General features: G+C 39.4%; 1 protein-coding gene and 1 non-coding gene across 2 annotated transcripts; one reads left to right on the plus strand and one right to left on the minus strand.

The window, feature by feature from the left end:
* Nucleotides 1-1,134: 1,134 nt before the first annotated feature.
* Nucleotides 1,135-2,339, plus strand: LOC104788702 (putative ubiquitin-conjugating enzyme E2 31). The gene is made up of 5 exons (XM_010514489.2): nucleotides 1,135-1,163; nucleotides 1,272-1,388; nucleotides 1,558-1,700; nucleotides 1,803-1,907; nucleotides 2,031-2,339. The coding sequence occupies exons 2-5, from the start codon at nucleotides 1,307-1,309 to the stop codon at nucleotides 2,172-2,174; spliced, it is 474 nt and encodes a 157-aa protein (XP_010512791.1). The 5' UTR covers nucleotides 1,135-1,163; nucleotides 1,272-1,306; the 3' UTR covers nucleotides 2,175-2,339.
* An 8,020-nt stretch (nucleotides 2,340-10,359) lies between these two features.
* On the minus strand, nucleotides 10,360-10,466 carry LOC147943452 (small nucleolar RNA R71). The gene has a single exon (XR_015558760.1). It is a non-coding gene; the product is annotated as a small nucleolar RNA R71 (small nucleolar RNA).
* Between the last annotated feature and the right edge of the window lie 6,297 nt (nucleotides 10,467-16,763).

Below are 16,763 nucleotides of genomic sequence, written 5' to 3' on the forward strand. Positions count from 1 at the left end.
CTGTAGCAGTTTGAGCTTGGCGTTTAGATGGAAGTATAACTACAGGGTGATCATGAGGAGGAGATAATTGACGAATCCTAGGACAAGACATGACATGGTGCCCCGTTTGTCTGCAAGGACCACAACGATAACAAGTCACCTTTAGAATAAGTTGTTCTGCCGTCTGTCCCGACAAATTTTAGCAGTGTGTCCAAGGCTCCCACAATTAATAAATGCATTCGCAGTTCATCCGCACACGGTCGGCGGACCGACGTTATGGGTTGTGGTGGCAGCTGCCACCAGTAATATTTGAAAACGAAATTTTTTTTACATTATGTAAAAGAAGTTATGTGGCAAAATGGCTTGAGAACAAACTAATATCTGTGCAAGGTTGAGTGTTCGATCCTATTTGTTGACAATCTGCCACCACTAATAATTTTTTCTGGTTCCGCCCTTCGGTCCAAAGTGGCAGTGACAGCATTGGGAACAAGTCACCTTCTCACTTTTGTGGTTGATTATGTTATGGTCCGAGTTTCCACAACCTTTTTTTTTCAGAAAAAAGTTTGGTGCAACAATACCAAAGGTAATGAAAACACACAAAATTTAGGTTTAGACAATTTATAAATAACTATACAATGACTTCTTCATTATTGAATAATATCTGTTTAAATTATATATTTTCATTTAGTGTATGAGATTCCAATTTGATCTTAGATTGCTTTTTCCACTTAAATTTCAGAATTTTTCATAATATTTTCCTTTGCCTTTTTGAAAACATAATACAGTATTAGACTATTAGTCTAGAAAGCAGTAGTGTTAACAATTTAGCCCTTTTTTTTGGATAAAGTATTTTTTTTTGTTGTTAGCTAATCAAATCTGATAAATTTTGCACGCTGGTTTTTTTATAACTAATAGTACATAGTTTTATTTAAATTTCCTAAAAAATAATTAAAACAATTAATCAAATACCATTAATGGTTAAAAATTTCGGTTTGTATACGCAATATTTGTTTTTATCATGCATGTAGACAATACTTAAAAGCAGAGATACTATAAAAAGATATTATACTATTAATAGTGATTACATAATTATGAAGACATTTATTGTGTCAATTTTCTGAAACTATATATAGCCCGATACCCTTCCATTTTATTACAACACAATCCATACTAACATCTTCCTAGTAAGCGATTGATTTTTATCTATTTTAACAATTTGATATATTGTAATAATTTCTACTTCACAATTTGTAACACCATCATACTAACAACTTATTTCATTTTATGCAAAGGTATATATATATAGTTTGGTGAGTAATTGAAAAAAATGTCGGTGAAGGCTAGAGCAACACAGCGAATTCAGAAGGAACTCAAGGACATGAAATCCAAACACTCTTTGTACAGTATTGGTTAGTAGTTTTTGTTTTCTCTCTCTACATTATATAAATAAATTGTATTCACATTTCTTAATGTAAATAACTTGTTTGTAATCACAACCACACTTATACGTAAACTATTAGAATTTTTCTGGGTGTCAACTATAATAATATTGTTTGTTGGTGATATGTATCAATATAGGTATAGAAACAAAAGGTACAGAAGAAACAAATGTATTCAAATGGAAGACGACGATTTACGGACCCCAGGGTACTCCCTATGTTGGTGGCATCTTTCAGATCCGCATTGAGTTTCCTAATGACTATCCTTTTAAACCACCCAAGGTAGGTTATATATTTATAAAATTATTGTATTTTGATAGAGATTAACTTTTGTTTTTAACTACAAAAGTAAATATGTTTTACGTTTTTTTTTTTGATATATAGTTTACTTTCGAAACTCGGATTTACCATCCAAATATCAATTCTAATGGATCGATTTGTCTTGACATTCTTAAAGACAAGTGGACTCCTTCTCTCACCGTTGAAAAGGTTCAAAAACTCGACTCAAATATTTTGTTTTATATTGTTCACTTTGTGCTTTCTCGTTATCTTTCATTGTTTTTCATCATTTAAGTATTATTTATGTTAATTTTGTTAATATATAAACAACAGGCGCTCCTATCCATAAGTGCACTATTGGCGGCCCCAAACCCAGATGATCCTCTTGTACCTGAGATTGGAGAGCAGTTTAAGAATGATAGATTCAAATTTGATCAGACAGCCCGAAAATGGACTGAACAATATGCTTATAATTAAGAATTAATATATATTAGATTAAGAGCACGAGTTGAAATTCATTTTATTTATATTATAATTTTTATATAAAATATAATTTATATGATTGTTTCTAAAAGTTTTTTTGGATAAAACATTATGCAATAAATCCCCTACATATTAATAAAGAAGCACTCTCTTGAAAAAGCTGATGTATTGCCTCCAGAGAGCTCGAGACACATTTAGCTATTTAGCCTCATTTGGATTTATTATTTATAACTATATGTCATTGTGTTTTTGACAAAAAAATAAATGTGTTATTCTTAAAAAATTTATCACTTAAATTTATTAATATTAATTAAGTTTAAGTTTTAAATATATTTTATATATTAGAAAAATGATTTATTGAAATACATGTATAACCCACGCGGATCTCATAAATTCAAGCGGGACGGATGCAAAGATATTTTATGGCTCAAAATATTTAAACCCGTTGTGGAATGGCTTAGCAAACGGGTTTGATTGGGTAACCAATTTTATTTAAATTATCCGGTTCATGAAATTTTAAGTTTTTGCAATTTTTATATGATTTGATGATTCAAGATTTTGATACAAATCTAACGATCACTAATTTGGTTCACTAACTATCCAGATCCACCATCATGTCAATCTAAAATTTATTGTGAAACGATTACTATTTTAAACTTTCATAACTTGATGAATTCAAACCAGTATAAGTTTGTATTATAAATATTATACTAAATAAATATATTTACAAATGTAATATTTCAAACAAAAATTTTACTCTGTGCAACAACACGGGTTATTATCTAGTCATATGCTAAATATGATGGCTTGAAACAGATACCTATTTTGTAAGTTTTATATTGTTAATGATTCTAGATAAGTATATGTGCTATAACACTGGTTAAATTTTATTTTATACAAAATTTTGTAAATCTTATATTTTAAAATAAAATTTTTATATGTTGAATTAGTTTATGTATGTGAAGTTATTTCAACAAGAGTTAATTAATAAAAATGCCATGAACAGTAAAACACTTTAGTCAAAATGCAACTTTTTCTTTTTCTTTTCCACAATGCCACAACCTCTACTTAAAAAGACATAAATACCACTAATAAATGTAAGATATTAGGGTAATCTCTGTGAGGAGTATCATCACATATATGACAACTATATATAGTGTGTACAACTAGGGTTATGTATCGAGAATATTCTATACAATGCAATATTAAAAATGTTGCCATATATCTATTCTATCACTCCCCCACAGTCGGAGCTTTCGGAGCGTTGGGTGGTCGAATGCTCAGGCTTGACCGGAAATCAAGAAACAAGGGAGAAGGAAGACCCTTTGTAAAAATATCAGCATAATGATACGCAGAAGGAACATGAAGAACGCGGACTTGACCAAGAGCAACTTTCTCCCTAACAAAGTGAATGTCACTTTCGATATGCTTAGTGCGTTGATGTTTGACGGGATTATAAGAGAGATACACAGCGCTGATATTGTTGCAGTAGACCACGGTAGCTCTGTTTAACGGAACACGAAGCTCAAGAAACAGATTCCGTAGCCAAGTAGCTTCGGAGACCGCATTAGCCACGCCCTTGTATTATGCTTCCGCACGAGAACGAGAAATGGTGGGTTGCCGTTTAGATGACCAAGAAATAAGATTGTCACCAAGAAATATGCAGAACCCCGACGTAGAACCTCGTGTAGATGGGCAGCCCGCCCAGTCGGCATCGGAGTAGGCGGTTAGTGAGTCGGCAGAGTTCGGTGAGACATAAGCAGCATCTGAATAAGCAGGGAGAGTAGTTGCAAAGTTCTTATAGAAGTGGAGCCCGTGATTGAGAGTTCCCTGAAGATACCGAAGAATGCGCTTCAACGCATGGAAATGCGACTCCCAGGGATCATGCATGAAGAGACAAATTTGTTGAACAACAAACGAGATATCAGGTCTTGTGAACGTCAAGTACTGCAATGCTCCAGCGAGACTACGATATAACGTCGGATCAGCAACCGGAGGCCCATCGTCTTCAGCTAGCTTACCGTGTGTATCGACCGGAGTAAGACAAGGTTTGCAATTGCTCATGCCGGCGCGAGCAATGATGTTTGTGGCATAGTTGCGTTGATGAAGAAAGAGGCCAGTGTTACTACGAGTGAAGGTAATGCCGAGAAAGTGGTGTAGTTGGCCAAGGTCTGTCATTTCGAACTCCTTGCTGAGAGAGCGAATAATCGTATCAAGGAGAGACGTGGAGGAAGCGGTGAGAGCAATATCATCCACATACAAGAGGAGATAAGCAATATCAGCTCCATGGTCGTAGACAAACAAGGAAGCATCAGAGATGCTCTGTTGAAATCCAAGGCGCTTGGCATAGTTGGCGAACCTAGTGTTTCAAGCTTTGGGCGCCTGCTTGAGACCGTATAGTGACCTGCGCAATAAACAAACATAATCGGGTTTCTCGGAGTCCACATAACCGGCCGGTTGGTGCATGTAGATGACCTCGTCAAGGTCGCCATTGAGAAATGCGTTTTTGACGTCAAGTTGACGAAGCGGCCAATCTCGAGTAACAGCAAGGTGAAGAACGGATCGAATAGTTGCAGGCTTTACGACCGGGCTAAAGGTTTCATCACAGTCAACACCAGGCTCTTGAGATTTGCCATTAGCCACAAGTCGAGCTTTATAACGCGCTAGACTCCCATCTGCATGATACTTATGTTTGAACAACCATAAAGAACGAATCACGTTAACGTTAGGAGGGAACAGAACAAGGTTCCAAGTGCCACTCTTAATTTGAACATTGTATTCCTCATCCATAGCATTATTCCAAAATGGATCTTTTGCAGCCTGAACATGAGATAAAGGAACAGGAGAGACAACATTAGCATTAAGACAAAGCTGAGTTTGAGGCTTATATATGCCATGTTTGGTGCGAGTGGTCAAGGGATGAGTAGCTTGCGGAGGAGGCAAGACAAGAGGAACAGGCGGGGGACCAAGAGGTGTGTTTGAGGAGATAGGAGGGATAGGCGGTATGATGGGAGATAGAATTGTGTTTGTGGGAGGAGGAGAAATGCTTGGCGTTGTGGAAAACGGGTAGATCGTTTCATCAAAGATAACATGGCGGGATAAAATGATCTTATGTGTGGAAAGATCAAGACATCTGTAGCCACGATGATTAGAGGGATAGCCAAGAAATATGCAAGCTGTGGACCTAGGAGCAAGTTTGTGAGGAGAAGTAGGTAAAAGATTAGGATAACATAAACAACCAAAGACTCTAAGGTGAGAATAAGATACCGGTTTGTGAAACAGTTTAGTGTAGGGAATCTCATGACCAATTGTTGAGGAGGGAGCGATGTTCAGCAGATAAACTGCCGTGTGAAGAGCCTTGACCCAGTAGGAGTAAGGTAAGCTAGCTTGAGCTAACAGTGTAAGAACAATGTTGTTGATGGTCCGTAGCATCCGTTCAGCTTTCCCGTTTTGTTGAGATGTATGAGGACAAGAGAACCAGATCGTTGTACCCTCCGACGCCAAGTGAGTAAGGAGCATGTTGTTGTTGAATTCTCCCCCATTGTCACATTGAAGAGACTTGATGTTGCATCGGAATTGAGTCTTCACATAATTCGAAAAATGAAGATATCTGCTGAACGTATCACTCTTGTGTTTGAGTAGATAAATCCAGACAAACTGAGAAAAATGGTCAAGAAATAAGAGATAATATTTGATTCCACTTAAACTGAGAATAGGAGAGGTCCAAATATCCGAATGAATAATATCAAATGGTTGTGAAACAATTGTTTGAGAAGACATAAAAGGAAGTCTTGTGTGTTTGCCAAGTTGACATGCATGACACACATTATTTTGCTGATGAAATAAAATAGAAGACGAAGAAGAAGCTAAAAGACGATGGTTCGCGCTACTAAGGTGACCAAGACGTTGATGCCACACGTCACTAGTCGGTGTAGTCACCGTGAGAGCATGTGGGGAAGAAAGCGACGTGGGAAGGGACACCGAGTAGAGCGGACCTGGCCTGTTACATCGGAGAAGCTTGGTCCGAGTTTGAAGGTCCTTAATAGAAAAACCAAAGGGGACAAATTCAAGAGAGCAATTGTTGTCAATAGCAAAACGACAAACAGAGATTAAATTCTTAACCATGGAAGGACAAACAAGAATATTTTTGAGCTTAAAAGGACGAGAGGAAGAATTAAGAGAACCATGACCAACAGTAGTTACAGGCGCAAGAGATCCATTACCAACTGTAATCATTGGAAGTATGCTCAAATTACGAGTAGAACTTAGATTACCATGATTGTTGGTGACGTGAGTGGTCGCACCGGTATCCATGACCCAGCCGCCGTTGTGTGGGTCTTGTAACGTCATAGTATTGAAAGCATGTGCGAGAGCAGAAGGCACATATGTAGATTGATCGGGAGCTTGAGCCGTTGGGATGGAGGTTGCTTGAACAAGATGAGCAGCTGCTTGTGTAGGTTGAGGATGCGAACCAAGAATGCCAGATGCAGCATGTGAGGGATGTGCCGGGAAGTGTTATGGAGGTCGAACAGAGTGTTGGAAAGGAGTAGTGACGTAGTTTGGTGGTGGTGTCGGCCCATAAGCATATGAATATGGAGTTTGAGGAGCGCCATAATTCCAATTGTTCGAGGATGGGGGCCAGTAGTTGTTGTGAGGATGACCACGTCCGCCACTTTTGTTGCGTCCGCCACGACCGCGACCACGACCGCCACCACGATAGAAAGATCCCAATTGTTGTTGATGACGAGGGTAATGGTCTGATGATGTGAATAGTACGTCAGGGGAGGATGGATGATGAGATGTGGTAGGGGTCACACGGTGTTGTTTGGAGACGTTCCTCTTCCATAATTAGCATTGAACGAGCAACCGAGAACGTGGAAAAGGCTCACGATGTTTGATCACGTTGATGATGCTATAGAACTTATCCGTCAAGCCGTTGAGAAGATGAAGCACAAGTCCACGGTCGGTCACCGGGGAGTCGATATTTGAAAGGAGATCAGAAAGGTTTTTCAATTTCTTGCAGTATTCATGAACACTCCGGTCTCCAATCGTTATCGTGCACAACTCGTTTTCCAACTGGAGTGCTCGAGCTTCTTTGTTGTCACGAAAGAGAGCCTCGATGGTAAGCCACAAGTCACGAGCAGAGCACTTTGCTTTAAGAACCGTGTCAAGAATCGATTCCGAGATGGTACCGTAGATCCACATCTTCACCAGCCCGTCACGTTCTTTCCATGTAGTCTCGGTGGTAGACGACGGGCGAGAGGAACCGTCGAGATGACTAAGAACTCCCTAACACAGGCAGTGAGTTTCGAAGAGCTCATGCCACTTGTCATAGTTCAGTTTCTCCATGTCAAGCACAATAGGGACGTATGCCCGGATTTGCGAGATGCCAAAACGCTTATCATTAGAGGAAGCAGTTGGAGCAGTCATGGAGAGGGGACAGAAACAGAGCAAGAAGCGAAGAAGTAAAGAAGAAGAGATCGAGTGTAAAAAGAATATCAAAGAGAAGAAAAGAGCGGAGTTGGAAGTTGTTAGTGCTCTGATACCATGTAAGATATTAGGATAATCTCCGTGAGGAGTATCATCACATATATGACAACTATATATATTGTGTACAACTAGGGTTATGTATCGAGAATATTCTATACAATGCAATATTAAGAATGTTGCCATATATCTATTCTGTCAATAAATACTATGCTGTTGATAGACAAAATACAGATGATGGACAAGATATGGATGATGGAAAAGATATGGATGATGGACAAGATATGGATGATGGACAAGATAAGGATGATGGACAAGATGTGGATGATGGACAAGATGCGGATGATAGACAAAATGAGGATGATGGACAAGATGCCGATGATCAACAAGATGCAATATGCAGATGATAGATAAGATGCGAATGATGAACAAGATGTGGATGATGGATAAGATGTGAATGATGGACAAGATGTGGATGATTGACAAGATTATATGGAGAAAGATGCCGGCGAGAAACCCAATCCTCCACATCATCTTTTGATCCACCCTCATCCACATCATCCTCTTTTGGTCCATCATCCTCTTTCAGTTCATCATCCTCAACATCTTCTTTGGTCCACCCTTCTCTTTTGGTTCATCTTCCTCGACATCTTCTTTTGGTCCACCATCTCGACAACTATACCTTTTTTGTTTAATTATCTTTCATAGACAACTTATCTTCAATAATATAGATAACTAATTTGAACTCGTGGACAACTTCATTAATATAATTATTGATGTGTCTGCATTTTATAGGGTTTTAACTATAGTTTTAGGTTTGTTTTGAGTCTTTTCCTAGGTCCAAGTGTGCTTTTAGAGGCCTTTTTTCTTTTGTGAGTCTTTACAGGTCCTAGGTGACTTTGGAAGGAATCTGAGCGTTTTGGGGATGAAAACATGCATTTGGAGCCAATTGGTTGAAGACTGATCGAGCTAGAAGATAGATGGAATGAGAGCAGAAATACGTTCCGGATCGACTGATCCTTTCGAGATCGACCAATCCAGTCCCCGACGCAAGTTTTCCTTTTTTGTTTTAAACCGACTTTTAGGGTTTTATTTTGATATTTAAGTTAGAGGCACTGCCTCCAGAGACATAAGCTTTATTTTTCTGAGACTATTTTGTATTGAGAGCAAAAGGAGAAGATCTCTAATCCTTCTTGACACGTTGGAGAAGATTTCTAAACCCTATTTTCTATTCTTTTGCAATTCAATTATGTTTTCTTCATCTTTGATTTGATGTTTCTGTTTCTCTATGGCTGAGTAGTTTCACTGTTGGGTTTAGGGTTTCAGAAACGGTTTTTATGATTTATTGATGCTAGATTTGTTAGATTTGGGATTGATCTGTTGAGTTCTTCATCTATTGTTGTTCTTAATGCTTAAGCTAGACTGATCACCTAGATTAAGATCTTAGGTTTAATTCATCTAGGCATCAAAAGTGTTGTTGAATTGCTTGAAAAGAACATAGGTGAGCAAGGTGATCCTTAGCCAACGACAGTTGAAGTTGGGGCACCTTGTGAACATAATCAAACTTGAACTTATTGCTTGCTAGGATTGTTTAGATTCAAACGACGGTTTAGAGTTTTATCAATTCCTTGCATAGATAGCTAATGCTGCGACAGTAGGTTAGTTTTACATTCGAGATTTGAGTTCAAGAACGGTGTTTAATGCTATCCCAATTTTTCATCTAATTTTGTGGTCATGTCCCCTAACTGATTCCCTGCGCCCAATATTTCCTTTTTGATTTAGAAACAACTTATTTACTTTTTGTTTTTGATTAGTTACTTTATTCACAAAACTTCCTCTTTTGTCTTAGCTATATTTAATTTATATAATTTCATAGTGTAATTGTTTGGTCCCTGTGGATTTGATACTAAAGTGTTACAACGATAACACTAGATCGTGGTGGAGTACACATTAGGTTTTAATTGACCTGTAGATCAATTTGGCGTCGTTGCCGGGGACCAAAACGATTGCCTTTTAGATTCTAGATTTAAATTAGTCGAAGATTTATTTTATTTTCATTTACTAATTAGTTCTTGTGTTCTTTCTCTTGTGTTTCAGGTGCATGCAAACAAGAAGCCACAAGCCTACTGATTTGCGTAATTTGCGAAACGAAGAGTTAACCCTACTCGAACGAGAAAACAGGAAAGCAAAAGCTAAAGCTGACAAGATGGAGGATGGACAGAATCCAGATGGTCATCAGCCTAACCCTCAAGAGGTCATTATTCCGCCTTCTCCTCCTGCACCACAAGAGCATAATGCGGCTGAGCTGAACCCACCAGCAAGACGAACTACTTTGAGGGATGAAGAAGCTCACAACAGGCTATTTGCGAATCGATCTGCGATTCAACCTCCTGCTCCTGCGAGGCAAGATTATGAGATCAAGCACAGTCTCATCAATTTGGTTCAGAATCGTGTGTTTAATGGATTTGCATCATAGAGCCCTCTGGACCATATTGAAGCTTTTGAGAGATTGGCTAGTACGACAAGGTCTAATGGAGTTCCATATGACTACCTCATGTTGACTTTGTTCCAATTCTCTTTAGGAGATAAGGCTTTGAGATGGCTAAATCTCTTAGACCGAGGATCATTTACCACTTGGGAGCAGTGTAGAGCAGCGTTTTTGAACCACTTCTACACTAAGTCAGGATCAGCTATGTTGAGGAGCAAGATCACTACCTTCTCACAAGGTGGTACATAGTCTTTTTGTGAAGCGTGGGAGAGATTCAAAGAGTATATGAGGGACTGTCCTCATCATGGCTTTTCACAAGAGAATCTTATGAACATCTTCTACGGAGGAATTGACCAGAAGTACCAGATGGCACTCAATACTGCCTGCAGAGGAGATTTTTCTTCTAACACTACCGCTGAAGCAAACCTCTTGATCGAAAACCTTGCAGCGAGTAACAACAATCATAGCCATGAGTATGATCGTTCTGTGCATGTTGTTAGCTCCGTGAATACAGATTTTATTAAGAGTCTCACTGCCAAGGTAGACCTTATTTTGAAGAGAGATCAACAAGCTGTCAACATGTGCGATGGGCAGACGGGTGCGTATCAGCAAGTTGGAGTAAATTCAGGTTTTGAGGGGACAGAGGAGCTAAACTATGTAGGAGGACAAGGGAACTATCAGAATCATGGGTTTAATCATAATTATTGAAATCATCCTAATCTCTCCTACAGAAGCACTAACGTCGAGAATCCTCAAGATCAAGTGTATCCTCCACATAATCAACAAGGTAACTTCTCGCAAGGATTTCAGAACAAAGGTGTTGGATTTAGTAGCTCAAATTTCCAAGGATACCAAGCCCCATCTGCAGCTCCACAAGATAACAAACTTGAATTAGTGATGCAAGCACTGTTGGAGGGCCATAAGGAAAGTTCTGCTGAGATTAATGTCAAGATTGATAGCATGTTCAATGATTTGAATGGGAAATTTGAGAGGTTGAGTTCACGTGTTGATTCCATTGATAAGAGAGTCTCTGCTATTTCTTCTAGCTCTAAGAACAAAGAGTCATGCAATGCTATAACACTCCATGGTGGGATCGAAGATGGGCTGAGTTGTGCTGTGATCAACTCATGTTTGGCTTCTACAGAGACGGGATCGATCAATCCTAAGACTAGACCAGCCGGTCCCATCCATTCTGTTAATTCGAGTTTGATCCCCAGAGAAGTTGGATCGACCGATCCCCCTTATAGATCGACCGATCCCGTCGATGACGCAGAACCAGTTTCAAAAAGTCTCAGATCGAGCGCTCCACGTCCAGACCAGTCGGTCCTTGTTGCAGGTATGGGAAAACCCAGCTCAGTTGTTCCTGATGCAGATACCAAGGAATCAATTTTTGTGGAACCAAAGCCCTATAGGCCACAAATTCCTTTTCCAAGAAGAAAAGAGAAGAAACCTCTGGATGAAAACAAGTATGGTCGGTACAAAGAAGCTATAAGTGAGTTCATCGCTGACATTCCCTTTACAGAGGCAGTAAAGCACATCTCTTTGTTTAAGAAGGTTTACAATGATGTTGTGGTTGAAGAACATGAGAATAAGGTGGATGTCATGGTAACGGGAGAGAGTGCTGATAAGAATGAGGTCAACGAAGTCATGGATGGAGACACTCATTCTTCTGAGAAAAAGTCTAAGAGGGTTAAGAAGAGAGACAAGCCGAAGATAGAGAGATTAATACCAGATCTTCACATAACCTTGGTACCCCAGAAATATATTAGAGATACCATTGAGTACAAGGTGAAGTGCAAAGGAATATCTCGGTCTTTCTCTAAAGTTAAAGCCATCCTTACTCTGGAGTTTAAAGAAAAAGGCCAAGAAGCAGTGGATGGTGTAACGCCCCCGAACCGCTCTATGACCACTAAGGCCATCGAGCAGCCACGGGACGCCACTTGCAGAATTGCGCCGAGGTGGTCCGGCCGAGAGACGGAAGCTGCAGACTTCCCGACCGGTCCTCCGTAGCACAACTCCACCCGCAACCGAGTTTACTTAGGCTTTTCAACCCTCGCGGCCTGGTGCGTTGTGTTGGCCCGGACAAGGCCGAGTACCATTTGCAACTTGCCATGCTTTCCTGAAAACCGAATATATTACTTTAATAAAATATTTCATCGAAAATATATCATCAAAGCAATATATATAGATAGCCGGAAAACTTTACACTTATTCGTTTAAGAAAATATAGGGTTTTACAAGAAACACAAGAAAACCCTATCCGGTACCCTAACGTTTGCTCCGGCTCTAGACTCACTTAGGCTTCCCTGCAAGGCCAAAAAAAACAACGAGTCTTGAGTAATCTAAGATTACTCAGTGAGTCTGGGTACCTCTTCTATCCTAGACAGGATACTATTTTCCCCAAGCCGACTACCCCCGGCAACCAAAGAAAGCTAGCAAGCCACAAAGCTAGCAAACACATCAAAGCAACGCAACAAAAGCCATAGCAGAAGCTTTCAGCCTACAACCAACATCCATGCAAGAGAGATTAGATCACCGCGATCTATCTCATACGGTCTTAACTCGCCACCTTAGGCGGAAACAACTTAAGGGAACAAAAGAAATCAATTGAGTCTTAGACTCGTATCTCCCCACACGCAATTTACTAAGACGTCTAACACAAGACTCTTAGACATCACACAACAACACGCAACATGCAAAGACGACTAGACATAAACAAGGGACACTTGAATACTCTAGACTCTTTACACCTAGGGCCCTTCGATAATCTGTTACGTTCCAAAACTTCCCATGCCGAGACCACAAAGTTCTCCGGCATGAACCCATCAATAGCTACATCGTCATGTAGCGGTTACGCTGGTAGCTAGCCAGCCGTAACATGGTCCCCGCGTGAGTGGTCATCGGGAACTCACGCGTGACCTACACTTTTCGGAAACAGAAATATCGACACACTAACCTAGCCAAGACTCGAGAAACAAATTCAAGAGGCTAGGCTACAGCCAAACCCACCACCACACTCACATCATCCTCAACTCAAGCCGTGATTTACCAAGCACAACAGCGTAAAATCACGCGAGAAAACCAATAAGGAATAATCAACAAGAAGCAAGAAAATAAATCAAGCAACTTAAGATTATTCTGCATGCATGTAACCCACGCATTCGACTTAAGCAAATTATTGCATCCCATTCCAATTTGCATGCATCCGTTTGTGATTTACCCTTTTAAATCCTTAAACCCAACTTCACATGCAACCTATTCGATTAAGGTCCATTTAAGCATGTTTTTTCCCTTTGATCAAAATCCTGCCATACCTCCCGGAAAACTTAATCGCTTACTCGCGCATGCAACCAGTTTTTAACAAGAACATCTTCAAGTAAAAACTAGGTTCGATCAAGCATGCATCCATTTCCAAATTTTAAGCATGTCCCAATTGACTTGAAATGCATCCCATTTCATTCGTATGGTGATTCATGTTAAATGTGTATTTAAACATTTCACTAGCATGAATCCCACCAAGGCTACGCATGCGACCACTTTAAACCAAAAATTACATGCGTCCTGATCTCTCTCTCGACAATCCCTTTGACACAATGTCGTTGATCCCTTTCTCTCTCAATGATCCCCTCTTATTTCTCTCTCGAAATAACTTAAGTGTTTTTGAGTGTTTTTTAGCTAAAACACCCAAATGGAATCGAAAGCCTTGTATTTATAGGCACAATTTCGAACCTTCTTTCTTAATGCTCTTCGACAAGTGTCACCCTTCCTCTTTGCATGCGCTGCGTGAACCCCACCTCCAATGGGTGTTCGCCATTAAGCCACTAATCCCCCTTGTATTAGTGCATGAAACTTCCTCTATTAGTGCATGTTGCTTATCAAGGTTTAGTCCTAGCTCTTAGCCAATAGGACTCCGCTATCTCCCTTGATTAGCTTGATTAAGGTAATCCTCCACTATCTCCCTTAATCTCCTTGAATTTTTTAATTCTTCCACTAATCCCACTTTGAATAAAATAGTCTTCCCACTTTCCTTAATTCTTATTGGTCGAAATTTGGGAGAAGAGAAATTTTTCTCACAAATATTCGATCCTTCGTCTATCACCTTCGACGTTCACTCTGGAAGTTCTCATCTCGATCAGATCATTTTCTCGATCGTTCGGACACTCCACTCGGCAACACTCGGCAAACTCTCGGGCAATTCGGACAGTACGCCTCGGCGATACGTCTCGGCAATTTCTCGGGTCATCGGCAGATTCCCTCGAGCTTTCGACAATTTTATCGAATACTCGGCAACTTCCTCGAGTCTCGACAATTTTCTTGAGTACTCGGCAACTTCCTCGAGTCTCGACAATTTTCTCGAGTACTCGGCCACTCCCTCGAGTCTCGACAATTTTTCTCGAGTACTCGGCAACTTCCTCGAGTCTCGACAATTTTTCTCGAGTACTCGGCAACTCCCTCGAGTCTCGACAACTTTCTCGAGTATTCGACAACTTCTTCGAGTACTCGACATTTCCTCGAGTATTCGACAACTTCCTCGAGTACTCGACATTTCCTCGAGTATTTCTCCCGGCAGACTCGGCCAATTCTTCCCGCTCCCGATCAATCTTAGCGTCTCGATCGTGCATCCGGTTACCCCAGCCTTGGCTCGGTCACTCTCCGGCTCTCCAATATTTTCTCGGGCATCACTTAGCCATTCCCCTTTATTTTCCATCTTCTTCTTTCTTAGTTCTTTTCCAGCCCATTTCCTTGATCTTTCACTTTGAAATTTATACTCTTGGTGAGGGTCACTACAGATGGTATGTTGGAAAAGATTTTGGAGCTTAAGCTGACGAATTGGAGAGCTTGTTCTGATATGAGTTCTCATCCTCCCATCACTTGAGACCTGAAATCACGGTCAAGCTATAGACCTTAAACAAGCGCTTATGGGAGGCAACCCATGGGATTTGTGCTGGCTTACCCTTTTCTTTTTATTTGTCTTAGGATTTTGGTTTTGTTTTTAGGATTTATTACGGTGAAATCACGTCCAGTGTTAAGTGTTTTCAGGAACAGGTTCCAAACGCAGAAGATGCGAAATTTTTTGTTCCAGGAGCTTAGGATCGATCAGTCCTCCTTAAAGATCGATCGATCCCGTTGGTTTCTGCGGGTATCTCCAAGTTCAATAATGTGACAGATCAGTCGATCCCATTCTGAGACTGATCGGTCCCCACCCTCCAACACCACTCCAAAACCAGATGCGAGATCACCGGTTTTTGTTTCTTTTCCTTTCTTTTTCTTTTTCATTTTTCTTATTTTCTTTGTCGAATTCATTCTTTTCTTGGTTTTTCTTTCACACTGGGACGGTGTGAAGTAAGTCCGGGGGAAGGATGTCTCCAAGTTACTGATGTCGTTTTCTTTGGTTGTTTACTTTAAATTTTTCTTTTATTTGAGTCATTTTCTTATTTTATTGAGTCAAAAATCATTTCTAGGAGTTGATATGCTCAAATTTAACCCTGAGCTACTCTCTCAAATTAAGAGATCAATTGTAGTACTTAGGGATCGAATCCACAAGAACTCTAGACTCACACAATAGATTTAATAATGTTTTAATTATGCTAAATCAAAATATTAATTTAAAAACAATGTAGAAACAGAATTAAAAGGTGTTGTAAATTCAGGAATTAAAAACGCTAGGTCTAGGGAAATTCTCAGGAAATCATGGAAAATCAGATCAATTAATTAAGCAAGCAGGATTCAATAATTAAGCACCGTTCTTGAACTCTAAATACAATTGTAAAATAAATCAGTTCTCACTGCAATTATTATCTAACTTTTAAAAGCAGAAAATCCAAATCTCTTTGCAAAATTCAAGTTAAAAACCAGCAATAAAATCAAGTTTAGATAAGTTCACAAAATCACTAATTCAAATCTCTTTGCAAAAAGTAATTTTGCTCACCAAAGGTTTTTGTCAGGAAAATCAATTATATTCTCATATCAATCAATAATCCTAAGATCTAAATCCAGATGACTAATCAAAGATCTAGCATTAAAAACAACCTATGGTGAAGAACAAGAAAGATAATGAATCCTAAATAATAACAGATCTAATAATCCATGAAATCCCTAATGAAAAACCCTAAACCTAACAAGCAGATCTACTCAGACATAATTGTATGAAAATAAATCATGAATAAAATAGATAACATTAAAAGATTAAAGGAAGAAGAAAAGGAGTTTTGAATCTTCTCTGAAGGAGTCTTGATTCTTCTCTCCAAAAGCTCTCTAAAATCTCTCACAGGGTTTTGCTCTCAAAAGTTGCAGGGAAAAATAAAGCTTAGGTCTAAAACAATGATCATAAAATCCTATTTATATTCCTAAACACGTCCAGGGACTAATGATGCAAATATGGAAAACTTTAGGGCAGCTTTGTTAATCTTTAAAACTTGTGGGAAAACTTCCGATTTCGACTTTGCCTGTGCATCGACCGATGCTATCAGTGTGTCGATCGATGCCCTCTCTAGATTTTGTCTCCTAACTTCGCAGCTCAGCCTCAATGCTTGATTAAGCTCCAAATCTTCATATTTAGCTCCATTATGCTCCAATCCATGTTAAATCCTATAAAGACTCAAAAGACT

The sequence above is a fragment of the Camelina sativa genome, chromosome 5, assembly GCF_030686135.1.
Source record: "Camelina sativa cultivar CO46 ecotype springtype chromosome 5, ASM3068613v1".
NCBI classification, from domain to species: domain Eukaryota; kingdom Viridiplantae; phylum Streptophyta; class Magnoliopsida; order Brassicales; family Brassicaceae; genus Camelina; species Camelina sativa.